Source organism: Natrix helvetica (genome assembly GCF_964273705.1).
Source record: "Natrix helvetica genome assembly, chromosome: 1".
In the NCBI taxonomy this organism is placed as follows: Eukaryota; Metazoa; Chordata; class Lepidosauria; order Squamata; family Natricidae; genus Natrix; species Natrix helvetica.
The window spans coordinates 364775591-364799310 of NC_138548.1; the positions used below are offsets into that span (position 1 = coordinate 364775591).

The window sequence follows — 23720 nt, forward strand, 5'->3', positions numbered from 1 at the left end:
AAGGGCTAGGGGAGACATGATAGCAGTGTTCCAATATCTCAGGGGTTGCCACAAAGAAGAGGGAGTCAAACTATTCTCCAAGGCACCTGTGGACAGAACAAGAAGCAATGGGTGGAAACTAATCAAGGAGAGAAGCCACTTAGAACTGAGGAGAAATTTCCTGACAGTGAGAACAATTAATCAGAGGAACAGAAGTTGCCGCCAGAAGTTGTGAATGCCCCAACACTGGAAGCCTTTAAGAAGATGTTGGATAGCCATTTGCCTGAAATGGTATAGGGTTTCCTGCCTAGGCAGGGGGTTGGACTAGAAGACCTCCAAGGTCCCTTCCAACTCTGCTATTGTATTGTATTGTATTAAGGAGGAAAGGCAGCACCATGGAAGTCAAGCCTGGCTTTGGAAATGGCTTTCTCCGAGGGAAATTTGGATTTTTGGACCATTTTTTGGCAGGGGATGAGCTGCCCCTGACAAGAACCATGAAGGTCGGCCTTGGGAAGCAACCGGCTCCCCTTATCCGAAGGGCTTGAAGGTGAGAGCGAAGGGAGAGGAAGTTTTAGAAGCTAATTCCAGACTCAAATCTCAGGGGAATCAGCCACATGGGAAGAGAGAAGGGGAAGTAGGACACGAAGCAGGAGATGCGGAAACCAAACATGAGGTCGGTCAAAAAGGGACCCCGGGTGCCTCTTCAGGGATGCTCAAAGCAGGAGGAAGAAACGGGGTGAAGGTGGAACCCAAAAGGCAGGTGTGACGGCTGTGGTTGGTATTTACTAAGAATGTACTGTAGAAATAAACACCAAGGCTGCAATTTCACTTTCTGTTTGATTGTGCTGGATAAAAGGTTTCCCCCTCTTCTTCTTTTTCCTTTTGCCCTTTATCCCCCCACTCATCCGTCCCCTTTTACTTCCACTGCTTCTCTCTCTCTCGGCCGAACTCTCTCCTCCAGTGGACGAAGTCAAGGGAGGCTCTGCCCGGAGACCGATGACGCTGCGGAAAGGAGGATTCCCATTGGTCCTTCTGCTCCTTCTGGACGCTCCCAATTCCGAAGTCCGAGAAAAACACCCCCTCCCCCCCAATCCAGACCCCCCCCGATTCCTCCTCTGGGTCTGGGAGCATCCGCGTCTTTCTCCCCTCTCTCTGGGGGCGCTTGTGGGGCAGCAGCATCCCTGGGCTCTGCTGGGTTCCCCTGATGCCTCTGCTTTGAGGCGCCGGCTCACCCACCCTGCCTCTTTCCGTGGTGCCCCTCCCATGCCCCGGCTCCCTCGCCGAGGCTGAGCATGTGGGGCAGAGGGATCAGCCAGACCCAGATGCTTCCCCCTCCCCCTCGCCCCCTCCCCACTGCTGGGCGACCACGGACAAGGCCGCTGCTCCTGGGACAAGGGGTCCAGGGAGGCATCCGGGTCCAGTTCAGAGGGCCTCTCCTCCCCTCGCAGCCGCCTGGGCTCCAACCGGCTAAAGGAGATTGGGGGGTGGAACCCGTTTTCCTTCAGAACCCGCTGAGAAGAATCCTTCGTGCTGCCAACAACCGAGGAGTGAAGGGAGATGAATGGAGAGAAGCGTCGATCGAGGCCCACTCGCTGGTTCCGAATGGGAGAAAGGCTGCTGAGCGATTATGATTTCCCTGCCGCCTCCAGGTCCACTTGCAGAGGCTGAGAAGGGAGTCACCAAGGATGGGACCCCCTTCCAGCCCAGAGAGCTTCTGGCAGTCTCCCCCCTCCCCTCCCACCCAGGATCCACCCTCTGGGGCAGGGAGTAGATCCCCTGAGCTTCTGCCTGAGAGGAAGGAGGGTGTGGGGTCCATCAGGAAGCTCCTATGTTCCCCTCCCTTCCATCCTTCAATTCCCCCAAAGCAGGGTGAAATCCAGCAGGTTCTGGGGAACTGGTGGTGGATACTTTCAGTAGTTTGGAGAACTGGTAGCAGAAATTTTGAGTAGTTCGGAGAACTGGTAGCAGAAATTTTGAGTAGTTTGGAGAACTGGCAAATGCCACCTGTGGCTGGCCCCAGAGTGTGGTGGGAATGGAGATTTTGCAGTATCCTTCCCCTGTGACACCCACCAAGCCACGCCCACAGAACCAGCAGTAAAAAAAAAAAATTTTGAATTTCACCACTGCCCCCAAAGGCCTTCAGTGGCGCCTCATGAAGCAGATTTCCCCCTTGATCCCTATGTGAAAATGGCTTTTTCCCCTCCTCATAGTTCAGCTTTATCTTCCTTTTCCACGATCCCCCTTTCTGACTTTGGCAATTCCACCTTTTGTCCACTCGCCATTTCCCCACTCTTCATTTCAGAATAAGGAGCATCTTTGTGAGATAAAATTTCTGAAATATCTGTAGATTTCAAGGTTTCCCTTCATTTTGGAACCGGTTTCTTTTTTTCCTTTTCTCCTCAGTCTCTTTCCGTGGGCACCAGAGACGAATCATCTGAGAAAGGCAGCTGTACCAATTAAGAATTAAGGAAATAAAAGATTTAAAACCCCCAACCATTTGCCTGGCTTCCCTGCCTGTGTCCCACCTTCCTCCTCTTCAGGCCGGAGTTTGCGGGGTTCCCCAGAGAGCCTGTGAAAATTCATAGGCTTTCTGGATAAACATTTAAATTGAACAGTGGGGACAGAGAATTAATTGATACAGAACGTTTCTGTCCCCAGCAAACTAAAATTCATAGAGTTATCATAGAGTAGAATAAATGGGGAACTCATCAAATTTGCAGATGATACCAAGCTGGCAGGAATAGCCAACACTCCAGAAGATAGGCTTAAGATACAGAAGGATCTTGACAAACTTGAACATTGGGCACTATCTAATAAAATGAAATTCAATGGTGAAAAGAGTAAGGTTCTACATTTAGGCAACAAAAACGGAATGCACAGGTACAGTATAGGTGATACCTTACTCAGTAGTAGTAACTGTGAAAGGGATCTTGGAGTCCTAGTGGACAACCATTTAAATATGAGCCAGCAGTGTGCAGCAGCTGCCAAAAAAGCCAACACAGTTCTAGGCTGCATCAACAGAGGGATAGAATCAAGATCACGTGAAGTGTTAATACCACTTTATAATGCCTTGGTAAGGCCACACTTGGAATACTGCATTCAGTTCTGGTCGCCACGATGTAAAAAAGACGTGGAGACTCTAGAAAGAGTGCAGAGAAGAGCAACAAAGATGATTAGGGGACTGGAGACTAAAACATATGAAGAACGGTTGCAGGAACTGGGTATGTTTAGCTTAAGAGAAAGAAGGACTAGGGGAGACATGATAGCATTATTCCAATATCTCAGAGGTTGCCACAAAGAAGAGGGAGTCAAACTATTCTCCAAAGCACCTGAGGGTAGAACAAGAAGCAATGGGTGGAAACTAATCAAGGAGAGAAGCAACTTAGAACTGAGGAGAAATTTCCTGACAGTGAGAACAATTAATCAGTGGAACAGCTTGCCTCCAGAAGTTGTGAATGCCCCAACACTGGAAGTCTTTAAGAAGATGTTGGATAGCTATTTGTCTGAAACGGTATAGGGTTTCCTGCCTAGGCAGGGGGTTGGACTAGAAGACCTCCAAGGTCCCTTCCAACTCTACTATTGTATTATTGTATTGTATTATCTGTGCATGTAACACAGATGTTTGTGCGGGTAAGATTATCACTCCCGCTGTCAAGCAAAACCAAGCATTTAATAGTGATTGCCATACCATGTGCATGAATCACACAATTGGCAAGAAAATAGGGGCAGTCAGGCATAACACAGGTTATGTAGACAGTAAACACAAGGTCAATCAAAATGGACTCAAATGCCTATATACCAATGCACAGAGTATGAGGAATAAACAGGGTGAATTAGAAATTCAAGTAAATGAGGGCAGATACGATATTATTGCCATTACAGAAACTTGGTAGGATGAAACTGACAAATGGAACATACAGCTAGAATGATTTAAATTATTTAAAAGAAATAGACCAAATAAAAGAGGAGGTGGAGTTGCACTATATATAAGAAATAGCTACGTCTCTACAGAAATAGAGCACAACAATAATGAGAACTATCTTGAATGCATTTGGGTCAATATTAAAGGTTGTGGGGGAAATGACATTGCCATAGGTCTATACTACAGGCCACCCAACCAAGCAGAGGAAGAAGATGAACTTTTTGCTAGTCAGCTAACTAAGGTATGTAGGAAGCACACCACAATAGTAAGGGGGGGATTTTAACTACCCTGACATCAATTTGGAGACAAACTCGGCACCAAGTATAAGATCCAACAGGTTCCTAACAAACCTAGCAGACAACTTTGTTTCCCAAAAAGTAGAGAAGGGAACAAGGGGATCAGACATATTGGACTTAATTCTAACAGAGATCAAATGATAGAATGTGTTGAAGCCATAGGAACCCTGGGGGCAAGTGACCATGCAATATTGGAATTCAACATTATGCAAACACATGTAGTAGAACAAAGTCAAACTAGAGTCTTGGACTTTAAGAGAGCTAATTTCAATAAACTTAGAGAGAGTTTGGGAAGGATTCCATGGATGAGAATTCTCAAGGGGAAAAAAACGCAAGAAGCTTGTGAAAAATTAAAAAGTGAGATTACAAAAGCCCAGTCTAGCACAATACCAATGAAGAAAAATAACAGCTCCCATAAGAAACCAGCATGGCTGCATAAAAAACACTCCGACAAATTGAAAGACAAAAAGGATAAGTATAAAAAGGGGAAAGGGGGGGAGGGAATAACTAAGGCAGAATATCAGCAAATAGCCCGAGCCTGTAAAGACGAAGTGAGGAAAGCTAAGGCTCACAATGAAGAAAGGCTTGCCACAAAAGTAAAAAATAACCAAAAAAATAAAGCTTCTTTCAACATGTTAAAAACAAGAAAAAAGTCCAAGAAACAATTGGTCCATTGCTGGGAGAAAGTCACGGCTGGCTTTGTACGAGAGGTGGCGAAGGAAGTTACATCACTGAGCCTTGCCTCTCTAGGATGCAGCACTCGCTCTCCTTAACCCCTGGTACCCCATAGGAGGCAGAGAGGCTGCGGAAGAGTCTGGCGGGTAAGTGGGGGGCTCTTCCTGTGTCCCATGTTCCCCAGCCGCCCTCTGTCTGCAGGAAGAAACGGGGATGCCGGGAAGGTGGCGGGGATCAGAGGAAGAGCCCGAGTGGAGGGAGGGGAGGGTCCCCCTTGCGGAGGCCCAGCAGGAGAGGAGGGAAGCCGGGCAAGGAGGAGACAGGATTCCCACTAGGTTCTCCAAGGGCCCCATCCTGTCTCCGGGAGAGAAGCGGGGCAGCCTCTCCAGCTCCGTCCTTACCTTGGGGGGACCTCGGCCCTGAGCTGGGATGGGCACTTGGGGCAGGTTGGGTGAAGGTTCTTCAGTGGCTGAATTTCCACTTTCTAATCCTTGGCTTTTCTTTTTCCTTCCATCTCAGATGCAGAAACTTGAAATCTTTGCAAGGCAAAAGTTTCTCTTGGGGAGGAAAACAAAGAGCGGAATAACTTGCAGGGATCCGTCCTGGAGCCCCAGAAATTCCCCTGTGAAGGAAAAGGCACCTGGAGACCCACCAGAGTCCTTGGACCCACCTGGAGTTGCTCTGCAGGACAGAGAAAGGATGGAGACACAACCTTTGGCCAAGGAAGGAAGCGGAAAAGGCCCTTCAGCTGCTCAGCCTGGGAAGTGGGGGAAGCTCTGGACAAGGACTGGGCAGAAGATCCTGGAGGAGGAAACCATCCGCCCTTCCGAAGTTCAGCCCTGGAACTTCATCCAGTACCGGGAGGCTGAAGGTCCCCGAGGACTTTGCACCCGACTCCATGACTTTTGCAGGCGATGGCTGAGACCAGAAAAGCACACCAAAGCCCAGATGCTGGACCTGGTGGTTCTGGAGCATCTCCTGTTCCTTCTGCCCCCAGAGATGGAGGGCTGGGTGCGGGAGTGTGGAGCAGAGAGCAGCTCCCAGGCGGTGGCCCTGGCGGAAGGCTTCCTCCTGAGCCAGGCGGAAGAGCAGAAGGAGCAGAAGGTCCAGTTGCAGGTGAGTGACTTTAGGGAGCTCAGAAGGGACTAGAGAAAGTGTTTGAATTCTTCACCCCTCTTTTCCAAACTTCTCTGACATTCATCATATGTGGCAATTCACTAATTCTTCTAGGACATTCTTCCATTGTTTTCTCACTCAACCTCACTGGTGGATATTGGGGGCTTTGAAGTTGTATTCCAAATATAAGAATCCACTTTATTTCATGTGAGGTACATTAATTCTGCTTCCTTTTTCCTTCCTCCTATTTGAAGTGCTGCACTGTGGAGATCAGAGATCCTGATGGAGAGAAGAACCTATTAAATCCCCCTCAGGAGCTATTTTTCAGGGGGATCCCTTGGGAAGATCAAAGTCAGGACACCTCAGGAGGTAATGGAAGATCCTCTGATTACCCGTCTGTCTTACCTTCGCTCTCTCTTCTCTCCTATACAATACCTCCTCCTATTTTGTTAATTATGCATTTTAAAATTATTTGTTCCTTACAGAGAAACAAAGAATGAAGGTTTCTGGTTTTTATGATGGAGATCAAACAACAGTTGGACCTCCAAATCAAGTAAGAAAGGAAAAAGTTATAGGTTTGTATTCTCCCTTCAGGAAGTGAAGTGTTTGTGCAGCGTTCTCTCTCCTTCTATTTCCCCTCCTTGTTTGGCTTGGATCATTTTTGTGTTATTCGACAACATGGAGAGTAGAATAGCAGGTTCAAGTTGCTGTCAGTCAGCATAGCTTCCTCTGTTTATCTTCTGCTAGGTAATCCTCCAACTTCATGTTTACAATCAAGATCACGTGACGTGTTAATACCAGTTTACGTATAATGCCTTGGTAAGGCCACACTTGGAATACTGCATTCAGTTCTGGTCGCCACGATGTAAAAAAGATGTGGAGACTCTAGAAAGAGTGCAGAGAAGAGCAACAAAGATGATTAGGGGACTGGAGCCTAAAACATATGAAGAACGGTTGCAGGAACTAGGTATGTCTAGTTTAAGAGAAAGAAGGACTAGGGGAGACATGAAAGCAGTGTTCCAATATCTCAGGGGTTGCCACAAAGAAGAGGGAGTCAAGCTATTCTCCAAGGCACCTGAGGGTAGAACAAGAAGCAATGGGTGGAAACTAATCAAGGAGAGAAGCAACTTAGAACTGAGGAGAAACTTCCTGGCAGTTAAAACAATTAATCAGTGGAACAGAATTTGCCTCCAGAAGTTGTGAATGCCCCAACACTGGAAGTCTTTAAGAAGATGTTGGATAGCTATTTGTCTGAAACGGTATAGGATTTCCTGCCTAGGCAGGGGGTTGGACTAGAAGACCTCCAAGGTCCCTTCCAACTCTACTATTGTATTGTATTACAAGAAGCAATTTTTAAAAAGTCCTTCAAGAAATAGGAAGAAACGTATCACAGTGGCAGGAACTGCTAGAGACCCATTTTTTTGTTAATTCTTTGATTCGGAATTGTGCAAGTTTAATGAAAAATAACTAAATACTCAAATTGCTACATTACCATTTTTAAAAAGCCTCCTTCAAAACCTGTAGTTCAAAAATAAACAAATCATATTAAAAAATGAAGCAGACTATTACAATCCAAAGAGAGTGGCCTTGTTGAGCATGTAATCACGGAACTTTGAGCTACAAAATTATTTCCAATCCTCAATTAGGAGATCGAACATTCCCGCTTTGCAATGGCTGAGAAATGACTTTCCCAGTGGATTTTTCAGTTTTCTTCCTTTCAGCCAATGGCTCAGACTACCAGATCAATCAACGATAGACAGAGCGATAGATCAGTTGATCCAGAAGTAGGATTACTTTACTGAAACTCACTGAAAGTTCTGCAGAATCAATCAACTTGATAAAACTTCCCAAAATATTTATTCAGTGAAAGCAATTTTCAGATTTTCCCATTTTCTCGCCTAACATTAGAACTTGTGTAACACACAACTATTTAACAGTGAATATCTTTGCTTTGGGAATTTGGGAACAATGGAGCAGAATAACAGAGTTGGTAGGGCGCTTGGAAGTCTTCTAGTCCAACCGCCTGCTCAGACAGGAAGCCCTATAACATTTCAGATCAATGGCTGTCCAATTTCTTCTCAAACCCCTCCAGTGTTGGAGCACCTACAATTTCTTGAGGCAAGTCATTCCACTGATTAATTGTTCTCACTGTCAGGAAATTTCTCTTTACTTGTAGGTTGGTTTTCTCCTTGAATAGTTTCCATCCATTGCTTCTTGGAATAGCTATTATGTCTTCCCTAGTCCTTCTTTTCATGAAACCAGACATACCCAATTCCAGCAACCGTTCTTTATATGTTTTAGCCTCTAGTTGACTAATAATTTTTGTTGCTCTTCTCTGCACTCTTTTTAAAGAATCAAGATCCTTTTTACGTCTGGCAACCAAAACTGAATGCAATATTCCAAGTGTGGTCTTACCAAGGCATTATAAAGTGGCACTAACACTTCATGTCATATTGATTCTATCCCTCTCTTAATGCAGCCTAGGATTCTGTTAGGGTTATTTGGCAATTATAGCATAGTGCTGACTCATGTGCTTTTCCAGTAGGACTCCAAGATCCCTGTTGCCCTTACTACTATTAAGCCTTGTATCACCTATTCTATGCCAGTGCATTTGTTTTTCCTTTCCTAAATGTAAAGCCTTACATTTCTCACTGTTGATTTCATTTCATTACATGGGGCCCGATTTGTAGATCCTTCTATATCTCGAGCTTATCTTCTGGAGTGTCGTTATTCCTGTCAATTTGGTCTTGTCTGCAAGAGTTCCCCTTCTATCCTCTTGTCTAAATCATTGATGAAGATGAACAGGTCTTGCAAATCCTCCTGTTCTTTTTTCCGTGTTCAGGAGAGTCTGGTGTCCTTTGAGGAGGTGGCTGTGTATTTCTCTGAGGAGGAGTGGTCTCAGATGGATCCTGACCAGAAAGCGCTGCATTCGGAAGTCATGCTTGAAAATCATAGGAACGTGGTCTCTCTTGGTAAGAGTTTTCTAGTCCCCAATCAGAGAGTTCAAGAAGACAGATTATAGTTAGCTTTTTTTATTAATAAATCAGTCATCTGATATTGTCTCCTGGGAGGGAGAATGAAAGGATCTGGCCTTCTCATGCTCCAAGGAAAGAAAGAGTCAATGTCCCTTTGCTTAGATACTTTCTTGTGCCATTTCTTATCTGTATTTTTTCCATTTCTATTTGAACTTATCTGTGGAGGCTGAAAAGAACAAGGTGTGTTTTTATATGTCCTCTGGAGGTCACGTGAGAGGAATATCTTGTCATTTGCCCCCTGAAGCCTCCAAAAGACTCACTGGAGTATAAGACGCACCAAGATTTTGAAGAGGCAACTTTTTTTAAAAAAAGGTTTTGCACTCTGTAGACCTCCCAAAAACGGCCCATTGTTCATGAAAACAGGCCAATTTTTTTCAAAAAAGGGGCATGAGTAGCCCTTAGGAGGTGTGTAGAGTGCTCCTGGGGGGGGGTGTGATTTGCCACAAGAAAGCAAAAAACGGCCCATTTTTTGTGAAAATGGCCCTTCCCCTTCCCCCCGCAAAAGGGCATGGATAGACTTTAGGAGTGCTCCTGGGGGCCAGGGGGGCAGAATTGAGCAAAAAAAACAGACTGTTTTTTGTTCATTTCTGCCCTTTCCAGCCCTCAGGCACTCTCTGAAAACCTCCTAAAAACTATGCCGGCGATTTTGGTGAAGAAGACCTCTTAGGTCCCTTCCAATTCTGCTCTATTCTTTTGCTTAACTCAAAACTGACTCTGAGTGAGATTTGCATATATAGAGATAATTGTAAAGAAAGAGATGTTTCCTAGATATTTTCAAAGCTTTCATGACTCATGAATATAGAAATCATCATGTCTATATCACACCCCTGTAGGCATGCAAACATATAACCTAATGGAATTTCAGAGAAATTCACTTGACTTTTTACAGTTTCATCTTTTTCTGTAACCTTGTTATCATTTTCATTTCCCATTTGATTTGAAGGTAACAATGGGCAGGAGAATCAAGATTCCTGTGAACTGTTCCAAGTGATCAGTGCTAAAGATGGAATGGAGAAGTTTGGAATTCGAATGGAATTTGAAAGCCATGACAGAAACCAGTCAAATGATTGGAATCAGGAAAGCTCATCTTCCACTGATGCTCTGATGCAAAACTTTCGTGCCCAAGGAAAAAAAATAATGAAACAATATACTGGAAAAAGTGTGAAGCTAATCAAAGCTAAAGTAAATGAACACTATTTAATCCAAAACAAAGGAGATGATGCTATAAGAAGACACATGGACCAAAATTACAATGGGAAATTCATTCTTTCTCTTGGAAATAAGTGCCTTACATCTCAAAAAGCTATTGACAGAAAAGAGAAGCCTTATAAATGTTTAGAATGTGGGAAATGTTTCAGAAAAAGCAAGCAACTTACTATCCATAAAAGGATCCACACAGGGGAGAAACCGTATAAATGCATGGAGTGTGGAAAGGCGTTTACTCAGGGCAGTAACCTTAGAAGCCACAAAAATGTCCACACAGGAGAGAAACCATTTAAATGCGTGGAATGTGGAAAGACCTTTGCTTATAGTAGTGGGCTTGGAAGGCACAAAAATGTCCACAGAGGAGAGAAACCATTTAAATGCATAGAATGTGGAAAGGCCTTTGCTCAAAAAAGTCATTTTATTTCCCATAAGATGATCCACACAGGAGAGAAGCCATATAAATGCATGGAGTGTGGAAAGACCTTTAATCATGAATGTAATCTTAGAAGACACAAAAAGACCCACACAGGAGAGAAGCCATTTGAATGCACAGAATGTGGAAAGACCTTTGCTCAAAGAGATCAACTTATAACCCATAAAAGAAGCCACACAGGGGAGAGGCCATATAAATGTATGGAGTGTGGGAAGACGTTTAGTCACAGTAGTACACTTACTTCTCATAAGATGATCCACACAGGGGAGAAGCCGTATAAATGTATGGAGTGTGGAAAGACCTTTGCTCTGAGCAGTAGACTTACTATCCACAAAGAGCTTCACACAGGAGAGAAATAATAAATGCATGGAGTGTGGAATGACCTTTGCTCATAGAGGTACTTTTACTTCCCATAAGATGATCCACACAGGGGAGAAGCCATATAAATGCATGGAGTGTGGAAAAACCTTTACTCGGAGCAATGGCCTTAGAAGTCACAAAAAGATCCACTCAGGAGAGAAGCGATATAAATGCATAGTGTGGGAAGACAGTTACTCATGGCAGTGGCCTTAATAGCCACAAAAAGCTCCACACAGGAGAGAAGCCATTTAAATGCATGGAATGTGGAAAAACCTTTGCTAAAAAAAGTCATTTTACTTCCCATATGATCCACACAGGGGAGAAGCCGTATAAATGCATGGAATGTGGAAAGACCTTTGCTCTGAGTAGTAGACTTGAAAAACAAAAAGATCCACTCAGGAGACAAGCCATTCAAATGTACGGAATGTGGAAAAACCTTTGCTCATAGAGGTACTCTTATTTCCCATAAGATGATCCATACGGGAGAAGCCCTAGAAATGCATGGAATGTGGAAAAACCTTTACTCGGAGCAATGGCCTTAGAAGTCACAAAATGATCCACATAGAAGAGAAGCCATTTGAATGCATAGTGTGGAAAGACATTTACTCTTGGCAGTGGCCTTAATAGCCACAAAAAGCTCCAAACAGGAGAGAAGCCAGTTAAATGCATGGAATGTGGAAAGACCTTTTCTTGAAAACATAGTCTTATTTCCCATAAGATGATTCAACATCCCATAAGATGGTAGATGAACTCAATTTCGTTGTAATAATTTTGTACAATGACAATAAAGGCTATACTACTACTACTACTATGATCCACTCCGTAGAGAAGCCATATAAATGGATGGAATGTTGAAAGAGTTTTGCTCAGAATGGTCATCTTCCTTCTCTTAAAAGGATCCACGCTTGGGTGAAACTACATAGCAATAGCAATTCCACTGAGACTTATATACCATTCCACAGTGCTTTACCACACTCTCTGAGCAATTTACAAAGTCAGCATATTGATCCCAGCAATCTGGGTCCTCATGTTAGCGACCTCAGAAGGATGAAAGCCTGAATCAGAGCTCGTCAGGATCGAACTCCTGGCTATGGGCAATTGGTCTATGGTGCTGCATTCTAACCACTGACCCACCATGTCTCTATAGATTTGTATGTGTATGCATAGTGTGCCTTTCTGATCCAAATGAGACAAGGTTGAATCCAACACAATGAAAGTTTATGTGGAGAAAAGTAAGATTTTGCATTTGAGTGGGAAAAACAGATTTCATGAAACCTGGCTCAAAAACAGTAATTGTGTGAGGGACCTTGGGAGTCTGAACGGATGATCACTTAAACATGACTCACGTATGTGCAGCCGCCTCCAAAATAGCTAATACAATCCTTGATTGTGTAAACAGAGGCATAGACTCAAAATCACGTGAAGTATTAGTATCATTTTATAGAGCCTTACTAAGACCACACTTGGAATACTGCATCCAGTTTTGGTCATCACATTATCAAAAAATGTTTAGACTTTGGAGAAAATGCAAACGAGCAGCTAAGATGATTAAAGGCTTGAAGATTAAAACATATGAAGAACAGTTGCAGGATTTACGTTTGGCTAGTCTACAGAAAAGAAGGATTAGGAGAGACACGATAGCAGTATTCCAGTACTTTGGAGGCTGCCACAAAGAGGGGGGGGGGTTTCCTACTTATTTTCCAGAGCACCAGAGGGCAGGACAAGAAACAATGCATGTAAAATAATCAGGGAGAGAAGCAACCTTGAATTAACGAGAATCTTCCTTACAGTGAAGACAATTAATCAGAGGAACAGCTTTTCTTCAGAAAGTGAGGTTGCTTCATCACTGTTCTATTAAAGAAAATAATAAAAAACATTCCCATGAGGGATCTCCATCTAGATAAGTTGGAGCAAATTTAGCTGAAAATGAATGTGGCTCGAAAAGTGGTTAGTTTGGCTTTTTATATCTCTGGAAGGAAAGCTATGAGACACGTGAAACTTTGCTCGTAATAACTTAGCAGCACAAGGTTTTTGAATTTAAAATTTCATTCTCCTACTGCTTTGCAATAGTTCACAAATTGAGTGTAAAGTTGACATTTTGTAAAAATGCCAAAAGTAGAGTATTTTCCTTCCATCTATTTTATTGAACTCCGTGGGAGGAAAAGCTCTCCTAGCCTCGCTCTGAAGTGAAGGAGTATAAACTATGCCATAAGGAAAAACGAAATAAAATTAAAATCCTCGCTCCTCCGCTGGAGGAGCTGGACCAGCTCCCCGATTCCTGCCTAGCCTCCAAACGGCCCTGCTTCTTTTAAGGCAGGGGTGTCCAAACTTGGGAACTTTAAGACTTGTGGACTTCAACTCCCAGAATTCTGGGAGTTGAAGTCCACAAGTCTTAAAGTTCCAAGTTTGGACACCCCTGTTTTAAGGAGGGGGGAGAATTATTTCCTCCGATTTTCTCTGGGAGATTTGGTTAGGTAGCGGCGGGTAAAGGAAGAGACTGCGGGTTCGCAAAAACATTAAGCGCTTTATTTCCCTATTGGCTGTAATACGATCTGCCGGAGCTCTCCATTTCTTTAGCTCGGACAAGCATGCCGGCCAATGACAGCACTTTAAATTTCCCGCGGCTTGGCGAACCAATCCGCGGGGACATGCAAATTTCGGTTGCGTGCAGTCCGTACGTAAAGAGATTTCTTTCCCCCGTTGAGGGGAGGGCAAAAAATGCCAGCCTCCCCCCTGCCCCCCCCCCGTGGGAAAATGTCCCACTCGGAGACCGGCCCCGGGATGGCCCCGAGCGCCATGGGTTCCGCTCCGTTAGGAAGGGCCGTGGAGACCAGGCGGCTCTTTGGGGGTGGGGGGTTCACCTGAAATCTGGATCCCTGCCGAGAGTGGGGGGGGGGGGGCTGGGACCTCACCTGAGACCATCCTTAAGATACTCAAGACTATGAAAAAAAGAGACAACCCCCTCCCCCCCCCCGGGAATCTTGGAGAAAGAGCGTTTCCTGGATTTGGCCCTTTTCAGCTGCAGCCCTTTCGCCTCCCAGCCCCTCCGCGACAGTGCGGCTGCCCCCTCTGCCTCTGGGGGATGCCCGAACCTTTCCATCCCACAATCCACGAAGTCCCCCCACTCCCTCCGCTGCTAATGAGGGGTTAGTCCTCTTCATTTTATCCTGGGATAGTTTTTAGGGGTAGTTTTTTAAATGCATTTTTAATTTTTTAGATTTTAAATTTGAACTTTAACTATTATTGTACAGTAAATTATATGTTACCTCCTCTAGCCACACCTATATCTATTTTTATATTTATATTTATGTATATTTATTGTGTTTTTAATATGACTGTACACCGCCCCGAGTCCCTTCTGGGAGAGGGTGCGGTTTAGAAATCAAATAAAAGTTAAAGTTAAAGTCTCCTCCATAGTCAGCTCCCCCCCCCCAAAGTCCCCGTTTCAGGGATGCTTGCCCCCCCCCCCGAGTTAGCTAGAAAGAGCTAACTTTCAGAGAAGGACCAGGCCCCCGGGGGGGGCAGTTTGGGAACCTAAGCGGACATCTAGTCAACCCCCATGCATACAGAAGAAAGTCTAGCTGAGAATTGTGAAGAGAGCAAAGAAAACGGAGAGTCCCTTGTGGGCCTGCCCTGAACCCCCTCTTGAGCTGCATCCCCCCCACCCCAGACTGAAAGGACCCACCTCCCACTTTCTCCGCTTCCCTCTCTGCCCCGAACGCCCTCCTCCTTCAGGTGAAGCCACAAAGGACTCTGCCCGGAGACCGATGACGCTCCAGCAGGGAGAATCCCCATTGGTGCTTCAGCTCGTTCTGCCCCCTCCCAACACAAAAAGTCCAAGAAAACACACACAAACACACACACAGAGGTTCATTGAACGTGACGATTCTGCCGTAGGGAGAGTTTCTGCGCTGGATGACAAGGGGGGAGGGGCAGCCCCGCAGCCCAGCCCCCCTTATTTCTTTCTGTGGGTCGGGGGGGGGGTCCCCCTTTTCCTTGCAAAGCGGCCCCTGATGAAGGTCCCGGATTAAAGTTCGGCCGTTTCTCCTCCGCTTCCCGCTCCTTTCCCGCGGAGAACTTCCCCAGGGGTTGGACTAGATGACCCCCAAGTGCCTTCCAGCTCTGCTGGTCTCTTATCTTGCCACCATCTCAAGCCGTATAAGAATCTATATCTTTTTCTGAAGAAAAAAAAAAGCTATAAAGTAACATTTTGGAAGAAATTCTCCCCGTATAAAAAGGGCAGATCTGGAGCTTTTCCCCAGGAGTTTCCGTCCCTGAACCCAAAGGCTCCTTTTCATTCTTTTTCACCCTTGGAGGAAGAATTAACCGGTGGAACTCCTTGCCACCAGAGGTTTTAAATCCTCCAACACTGGAGGCTTTTAAGAAGAGACTGGACAGCCATTTGTCGGCGATGGTCCCTGAAATGAGCAGGGGGTTGGACTAGATGACCCCCAAGGTCCCTTCCAGCTCTGTTCTCTTCCAACTGCAGGCCGTTCTTGGTTCTGCCCATAAATAAACCTCCTTTCTTAAGCAGCCTCCATTTTATTCCCTTCTTGGAACTGGACCTGTTTTTCCTTCCGACACTATCAGGGGATAAAAGAGAAACCCACGACTGGAAGGTGAAACTGAAGAGGTTTAATGTGGAGGAAATATGCAGCTGGTGTATAGCATAGCCTTTATTAACATTGTACAAAATAAATACAACGAAATTGTCCAAAGGAAGAGGGAGACAGGGAGACAAACTTCTAGTTTTATATCAATATAAAATGTATTTGACATTCGCAGCAGAGAAGATATTGAGGATGTTCCTGAGGTAAATCTCAAACGGCGCCCAGAAGAAAAAGGCGGGGAAAAGGGGAAACGCCCCCTTTTCACCCGCAGCAACCAATAGGAGCGCAGATCCCCTCAGACGGGAACCCGCCCTCACTCAGCCACAACAGGGTGTTTGAAACCGTCCTGCGCTTTCCTTCTCCAGCCGTTAAATTGGATATCTTCACATTTAAAGTGCTCTAAAGAAAGAGACCAAAAACGACTTTGATTTTGTTGATCAGATTGAATTGTCAGGCTGGAATGCATTTTTTAAAATTATCTTGCACTGTGCTAAAAAGAAGAAAGGCTCTTCTTTTTTCTCTTCTACCTCAGACTTTCTTTTCCCCTCTTTTTCTATTTTTCTTTGCGTTTTGTATAATCAATCAATCAATAAGATCTTGACACTCAAGAAAGAGTGCAAAGAAGAGCAACGAAGATGGAGGCCGAAGCATATTTTAAAAAGGTTGCTGGAACTGGGCACGAAGAGAAGGACACGCATGATGGCACCTTCCAATATCTCAGGGGGTTCCAGAAAGATTTATTTTATCTTATCTTTTTTCTCTTCCCTTTAATCCTGTAAATAAATTAAGGAGGAGGCCGAATGAAAGAGGTGGGAGTTGCGCTATAGAGAAGAAATAACCAAACCGCCCTAGAAACGCAACAGAAGAAAGAGGAAAACCTCCTTCAATGCATTTGGCTTCATATCAAAGGGGGAAAAGAAGGACAGGCGTCGAAGCCTTTGATTGACAGGGAGCCTTTTCTCCCCCTACTCCCAAGCCCATCATCCCCGCCTTTTAAATTTCACCTCAGAGGCGCTCCTCTTTCCCGCCCTTTCTACGATCCTGGCACTTTGCCACAAATCCTTCAGGGGGCGCCCTCTGCCAAGGGAAGGGAACTCCAGGCGCTTCCCCATTGGCCCACTGGAGGCCGAACGTCTCGGCTGGCTTTCCAAAGGAGGCGGCGAAAGAAGTGACATCACTGAGCCTTGCCTCTCTAGGACGCCACTCACTCACTCTCCTTAACCCCTGGGGCTCCGCAGGAGAGGCTGCAGGAGAGTCTGGCGGTGGGACATCAAGACGTGCTCCAGGTGAGGGGGGGGAGGGCTCTTCCTGGGTCCCATGTTCCCCAGCCGCCCTCGCCCTGCAGGGAAAAGCGGGGAACCGTGGAAGAGCCCGAATGGATGGGGGCAGCGGAGGGTCATCCTTGCGGAGGCCCAGCAGGAGAAGAGAGAAGCCGGGCGAGGAGGAGGCAGGATTCGCACCAGGCTCCCCGAGGGCCCCATCCTGTCTACGGAGGGGAAGAGAAGAGGGGCGGCCTCTCCAGCTGCCTCCTTTCCGGCCCTGCGCTGCGATGAGGCGCTTGGGGCAGGTTGGGTGAAGGTTCTTCAGTGGCTGAATTTCCACTTTCTAATTCTTGCCTTTTCTTTTTCTTTCTATCTCAGATACAGAAACTGGAAGCCATTTGTGGTCTTTGCAAGGCAAAATATTCTCTTGTGGGAAGAAAAAGAGCGGAATAACTTGCAGGGATCTGTCCTGGAGCCCCAGAAATTCCCCCGTGAAGGAAAAGGCATCTGGAGACCCACCAGAGTCCTTGGACCCACCTGGAGCTGCTCTGCAGGAGAGAGAAAGGATGGAGACACAACCTTTGGCCAAGGAGGGAAGCGGAAAAGGCCCTTCAGCTGCTCAGCCTGGGAAGGGGGGGAAGCCCTGGACAAGGACTGGGCAGAAGATCCTGGAGGGGGAAACCATCCGCCCTTCAGAAGTTCAGCCCTGGAATTTCATCCAATACTGGGAGGCTGAAGGTCCCCGAGGACTTTGTAGCCGACTCCATGACTTTTGCAGGCGATGGCTGAGACCAGAAAAGCACACCAAAGCCCAGTTGCTGGACCTGGTGGTTCTGGAGCAGCTCCTGTTCCTTCTGCCCCCAGAGATGGAGAGCTGGGTGCGGGAGTGTGGAGCAGAGAGCAGCTCCCAGGCGGTGGCCCTGGCAGAAGGCTTCCTCCTGAGCCAAGCGGAGGAGCAGAAGGAGCAGGTTGAGTTGCAGGTGAGAGACTTTAGGGAGCTCAGGAGGGAATAGAGAATGTGTCTGAATACTTCACCCCTCCTTCCCAAACTTCTCTGGCCTTCATCATATGTGGGAATTCACCAATTGTTGTAGGACATTGTTCCATTGTTTTCTCACTCAATCTCATGGATGGTTATTGGGGGCTTTGAGGTTGTGTTCTGAATGTAAGAATCCACTTTGTGTTGTGTGACATGTGTTAATTCCGCTTCTTTTTTCCTTCCTCCTATTTGAAGTGCTGCAATGTGGAGATCAGAGATCCTGAGGGAGAGAAGAACCCATCAAATTCCCCTCAGGAGCTATTTTTCAGGAGGATCCCTTGGGAAGATCAAAGTCAGGACACCTCAGGAGGTAATGGAAGATCCCATCTTTCTTACTTCACTCTCTCATCTCTTCTATAGAATGCCTCCTCCTCTTTTATTAATTATGCATTTTGAAATTATTTCTTCCTTTCAGGGAAACAAAGAATGAAGCTCTCTGGTTTTTATGATGGAGATCAAACAGCGGTTGGACCTCCAAATCAAGTAAGAAAGGGAAAATATATTAGATTTCTATACTCCCTTCAATGAAGCGAGTGTACAGAATGTTTTCTCCTTCTATTTCTTCCCCTCCCCCTTCTATCGCTCGTAATGCAGCCTATGATTTGGTTGGGGTTGTTTTGGCAAATGTAGCCTACTGCTGACACATGTTTAAGTAGTTGTCCACTAGGATTCCAAAATCCCTGTTGCACTTACTGTACTATTGTTGAGCCTGGTATCAACTATTCTATGGCAGTGCATTTGGTTTTTCTTTCCTAAATGTAGAGCCTTACATTTCTCACTGTTGATTTCATTTTGTTAGATGGGGCCTAATTTGTTGATCCTTCTATATCTCCAGCTTATCTTCTGGACTGCTGATAATCCTGTCAATTTGGTCTTGCCTTGAAATTTGAGGAGTTCCCCTTCAATCCCCTAGTCTAAATAATTGATGAAGATGAACAGACCTTGCGAATCCTCCTGTTCTTTTTTCTGTGTTCAGGGGAGTCTGGTGTCCTTCGAGGAGGTGGCTGTGTATTTCTCTGAGGAGGAGTGGTCTCAGATGGATCCTGACCAGAAAGCGCTGCATTCAGAAGTCATGCTTGAAAATCATAGGAACGTGGTCTCTCTGGGTAAGAGTTTTCTAGTCCCCAATCAGAGAGTTCAAGAAGAGAGATTATAGTTAGTTTTTTTAATTAAAAAATCAGTCATCTGATATTGTCTCCTGGGAGGGAGAAGGAAAGGATCTGGCTTTCTCATGCTCCAAGAAAAGAAAGAGTCAATGTCTCTTTGCTTAGATACTTTCTTGTGCCATTTCTTGTCTGTATTTTTCTATTTCTCTTTGAACTTATCTGTGGAGGCTGAAAAAAAGGAGGTGTGCTTTTATGTGTCCTCTGGAGGTCACGTGAGAAGAGTGTGTTGTCATTTGTCCTCTGAAACCTCCAATATTGTGTGAGAACACAACTTTCACACTCAGCCCATGGAAGAGCATTCTCCCAATCCAATTAGAGAACAAAGTCCCCGTGCAGTGTCACTCAGAGAACCCTAGGTTACAGGTAATCCCCGAGTTATGAAAGTTCACTTAGCGACCGTTCCAAGTTATGACCAGCCTTCCACCAAGTACTTGAGACCCAGTCCCAAAATTATGAGTGTTGCAGCACCACGACCGTTCACACTTACGAATGACAACAGAGGCGCTGCAACATTCGCCCTACCTATTCCCCCACCCCATCCTACTGGGACTTACCAAGCTGGCAGGAATAGCCAACACTCCAGAAGACAGGCTTAAGATGCAGAAGGACCTTGACAGACTTCAACATTGGGTGCTATTCTAACAAAATGAAATTCTATGGTTAAAAAAGTAAGGATCTACATTTAGGCAAGAAAAACAAAATGCATAGGTGGTACCTTGCTCAATAGTAGTAACTTTGAGAGGGATCTTGGAGTCCTAGTGGACAACCATTTAAATAGGAGCCAGCAGTGTGCAGCAGCTGCGAAAAAAGCCAACACAGTCCTAGGCTGCATCAACAGAGGGATAGAATCAAGATCACGTGAAGTGTTAATACCACTTTATAAGGCCTTGGTAAGGCCACACTTGGAGTACGGCATTCAGTTTTGGTTGCTATGATGGAAAAAATGATGTAGAGACTCTAGAAAGAGTGCAGAGAAGAGCAACAAAAGAGGATTAGGGGACTGGAGGCTAAAACATTTAAAGAACGGTTGCAGGAAGTGGGTATGTCTACTTTCATGAAAAGAAAGACTAGGGGAGACATAATACCGTGTTTCCCCGAAAATAAGCCACGCCCTGCTAATAAGCCCAATCGGGCTTTTCAGAGCATGCGCCACAATACGCCCTCCCCTGAAAATAAGCCCGCCCCCAGTCCCCGCCATTAACACTGTACCACCTACCGGTACAGCTTCCGGGGCAAAAAGAGGGCTCGCCGCAAAAACAGCGGCAGGCCAGCAATGTGATCACCCCCTCCTGCCTGTTCCTACTCATGCAAAAAAACACCGCCAACCCCAATGGCAAAGGCAGCCTGCCTGGTTCCCTTCCTCGCATTCCTCGCCATTGTGCTCAGGGAAGTGGCTGGTGAAAAAAAAAACTTCTCACGAGTTCAATCAAACATCAAGCATGCGGGAGAGGGCGTCAGCTAGAAAGTTCCTCCCCCCAGGAATGTGCTTTGGTACAAAGTTTAAATGGTTGAAGTATTGAGTCCAGTGGAATTGTTTGGGTGATAGTTTCCGCAGGGCCCATGTACATCTCTGTTTAGATGTGGACGCTGTCCAGGTAGATGAGGACCCCCTTGTAGAGGTGCTCATGCAGCACTTCGTTTATTAACTGCATGAACACCGCTGGTGCTCCCTGCAGTCCAAAAGGCATCACTTTTAATTGGAAGCTTCCTAGGGGAAACTTCAATGCTGTTTTCCACTCATCTCCCTCCCTCATGCATACTTGATAATTTTGTGAAGACTTTTTCCTTGGCTAGGTGAGATAGCATGTCCTTAATGTGGGAAGGGGGTATAAGTTGTGTATAACAGTCGTTTATTCCCCTTAAGTCAATGTATAATCTCATGGTTCCATGGGGGTTGGAGGGTCGCATTAGAATACCTCCATGGTCCCTTCCAATTCTGTTATTTTATTCTATTCCTTAATTTAAAACTGACTCTGAGTGAGATTTACATATATAGAAATAATTGTAAAGGAAGAGATATTTCCTATATATTTTCAAAACTTTCATGACTCATGAATATAGAAATCATCATGTCTATATCACACCCCAGTAAACATGCAAACATACATCCTAATGGAATTTCGGAGAGATTCAGAAGGAAATTCACTTGACTTTCTATGCTTTGATCATTTTCTCTAACTTTTTCATTTTCATTTGCTTTGAAGGTAATAATGGGCAGGAGAATCAAGATTCCTGTGAACTGTTCCACGTGATCAATGCTAAAGATGGAATGGAGAAGTTTGGGACTCGAATGGAATTCGAAAGCCATGAGAGAAACCAGTCAAATTCATCTTCCTCTGATGCTCCGATGCAAGACTTTCCTGCCCAACAAGAGAAAATAAGGAAAAGAAATAATGGAAAAAGTGTGAAGTTAATCAAAGCTAAAGTAAATGAACACTATTTAACCCAAAAGAAAGGAAACAATGCTATAAGAAGACAGGGAGAAAATTACAATGGGACATTCATTCTTTCTCTTGGAAATGAGTTCCTTACATCTAAAAAAGCTATTGACACAATTGAGAAGCCTTATAAATGTTTAGAATGTGGGAAATGTTTCAGAATAAGCAGGCAACTTACTATTCACAAAAAGCTCCATACAGGAGAGAAACCATTTAAATGCACTGAATGTGGAAAGACCTTTGCTCAAAGAAGTAATCTTACTTCTCATAAGATGATCCACACAGGGGAGAAGCCATATAAATGCATGGAGTGTGGAAAGACCTTTGCTCATAGCAGTACACTTACTTCCCATAAGATGATCCACACAGGAGAGAAGCCGTATGAATGCATGGAATGTGGAAAGACCTTTGCTCAAAGAGGTCATCTTTTTTCCCATAAGATGATCCACACAGGGGAGAAGCCATATAAATGCATGGAATGCGGAAAGACCTTTGCTCAAAGCAGTACACTTACTTCCCATAAAATGATCCACACAGGGGAAAAACCATATAAATGCATGGAATGTGGAAAGACCTTTGCTCAAAGCAGTACACTTACTTCCCATAAGATGATCCACACCGGGGAGAAGCCATATAAATGCATGGAGTGTGGAAAGACCTTTGCTCAAAGAGGTCATCTTACTTCCCATAAGATGATCCATACAGGGGAGAAGCCATATAAGTGCATGGAGTGTGGAAAGACCTTTGCTGAAAAACGTAATCTTATTTCCCATAAGATGATCCACACAGGGGAGAAACCATATAAATGCATGGTGTGTGGAAAGACCTTTGCTCAAAGAGGCCATCTTATTTCCCATAAGATGATCCACACAGGGGAGAAGAAATATAAATGCATGGAGTGTGGAAAGAGGTTTACTCATGGCAGTGGACTTAAAATGCACAAAAAGCTCCACACAGGAGAGAAACCATTTAAATGCATGAAATGTGGAAAGACCTTTGTTCAAAGAGGTCATCTTATTTCCCATAAAAGAAGCCACACAGGGGAGAAACCATATAAATGCATGGAGTGTGGAAAGACCTTTGCTCATAACATTGCACTTACCTCCCATAAGATGATCCACACAGGAGAGAAACCATATAAATGTATGGAGTGTGGAAAGACGTTTACACATGGCAGCGGACTTAGAAGACATAAAAAGCTCCATACAGGAGAGAAACCATATAAATGCATGGAATGTGGCAAGACCTTTGCTCAAAGAGGTCATCTTATTTCCCATAAAAGAAGCCACACAGGGGAGAAACCATATAAATGCATGGAGTGTGGAAAGAACCTGGCTGAAAAACGTAATCTTATTTCCCATATGATGATCCATACAGGGGAGAAGCCATATAAATGCATGGAGTGTGGAAAGACCTTTGCGCAAAGAAGTAATCTTACTTCCCATAAGATAATCCACACAGGGGAGAAGCCATATAAATGTATGGAGTGCGGAAAGACATTTACTCATGGCAGTGCACTTAAAAGACACGAAAAGCTCCACACAGGAGAGAAACCATATAAATGCACGGAATGTGGCAAGACCTTTGCTCAAAGAGTTCATCTTATTTCGCATAAAAGAAGCCACACGGGGGAGAAGCCATATAAATGCATGGAATGTGGAAAGAACCTGGCTGAAAAACATAATCTTATTTCCCATATGATGATCCATACAGGGGAGAAGCCATACAAATGCATGAAGTGTGGAAAGACCTTTGTTCAAAAACGTAATCTTATTTCCCATATGATGATCCACACAAGAGAAGCCATATAAATGCATGGAATGTGGAAAAAGCTTGCACTCAGAATGGTCATCTGACTTCTCATAAAAGGATCCATGCTCGGGAGAAACTATGTAGCAATTGCAATTCCAGTTAGACATATATACCACTCCACAATGCTTTACCACACTCTCTGAGCTGTTTACAAAGACAGCATTGTCCCCAGCAGTCTGCGTTCTCATTTTCATCCTCAGAAGGATGAAAGGCTGAATCTAACCATCAGCCGGTAAGGATCGAACTCCTGGCTGTGTGCAATTAGCGTGTAGTACTGCATTCTAACCGCTGACCCACCATGCCTCTCGATTTGTATGTATATGCATATTGTGCCTTTCTGGTTCAAATGAGAATAGGTTGAATGCAACAAA

General features: G+C 44.9%; 4 protein-coding genes across 4 annotated transcripts in view; 3 read left to right on the plus strand and 1 right to left on the minus strand.

Annotated features, from left to right (window-relative positions):
* LOC309384775 (zinc finger protein 202-like) overlaps window positions 1–23720 on the minus strand; it is a 152686-nt gene that overhangs the window by 98071 nt on the left and 30895 nt on the right. The window lies entirely within an intron of this gene.
* Window positions 1–23720, plus strand: part of LOC309382524 (uncharacterized protein) — a gene marked incomplete at its 5' end in the record, with an annotated part of 469143 nt that overhangs the window by 28556 nt on the left and 416867 nt on the right. The window contains one exon of the mRNA XM_081934141.1: window positions 16871–16918. Coding sequence (XP_081790267.1) covers window positions 16871–16918 — 48 coding nt within the window. The remainder of the gene's footprint in view (window positions 1–16870; window positions 16919–23720) is intronic.
* On the plus strand, window positions 5695–11139 carry LOC309384808 (uncharacterized protein). The gene is made up of 5 exons (XM_081938603.1): window positions 5695–5988; window positions 6243–6357; window positions 6474–6541; window positions 8831–8960; window positions 9967–11139. The coding sequence occupies exons 1-5, from the start codon at window positions 5821–5823 to the stop codon at window positions 11019–11021; spliced, it is 1536 nt and encodes a 511-aa protein (XP_081794729.1). The 5' UTR covers window positions 5695–5820; the 3' UTR covers window positions 11022–11139.
* On the plus strand, window positions 17729–23712 carry LOC309384792 (uncharacterized protein). The gene is made up of 5 exons (XM_081938576.1): window positions 17729–17874; window positions 18129–18243; window positions 18349–18416; window positions 18910–19039; window positions 21304–23712. Exons 1-5 carry the CDS (start codon window positions 17761–17763, stop codon window positions 23346–23348), a joined length of 2472 nt encoding a protein of 823 aa, XP_081794702.1. The 5' UTR covers window positions 17729–17760; the 3' UTR covers window positions 23349–23712.

What these genes read in the sequence shown, in the direction of transcription:
- LOC309384808 (XM_081938603.1), top strand. Translation starts at nt 5,821, where the DNA reads ATGCTGGACCTGGTGGTTCTGGAGCATCTCCTGTTCCTTCTGCCCCCA. An exon ending in AGCAGAAGGTCCAGTTGCAG is followed by an intron (nt 5,989 to 6,242) that starts GTGAGTGACTTT and finishes TCCTATTTGAAG; the next exon opens with TGCTGCACTGTGGAGATCAG. An exon ending in AAGTCAGGACACCTCAGGAG is followed by an intron (nt 6,358 to 6,473) that starts GTAATGGAAGAT and finishes TGTTCCTTACAG; the next exon opens with AGAAACAAAGAATGAAGGTT.
- LOC309384792 (XM_081938576.1), top strand. Translation starts at nt 17,761, where the DNA reads ATGGAGAGCTGGGTGCGGGAGTGTGGAGCAGAGAGCAGCTCCCAGGCG. An exon ending in AGGAGCAGGTTGAGTTGCAG is followed by an intron (nt 17,875 to 18,128) that starts GTGAGAGACTTT and finishes TCCTATTTGAAG; the next exon opens with TGCTGCAATGTGGAGATCAG. An exon ending in CGGTTGGACCTCCAAATCAA is followed by an intron (nt 18,417 to 18,909) that starts GTAAGAAAGGGA and finishes TTCTGTGTTCAG; the next exon opens with GGGAGTCTGGTGTCCTTCGA.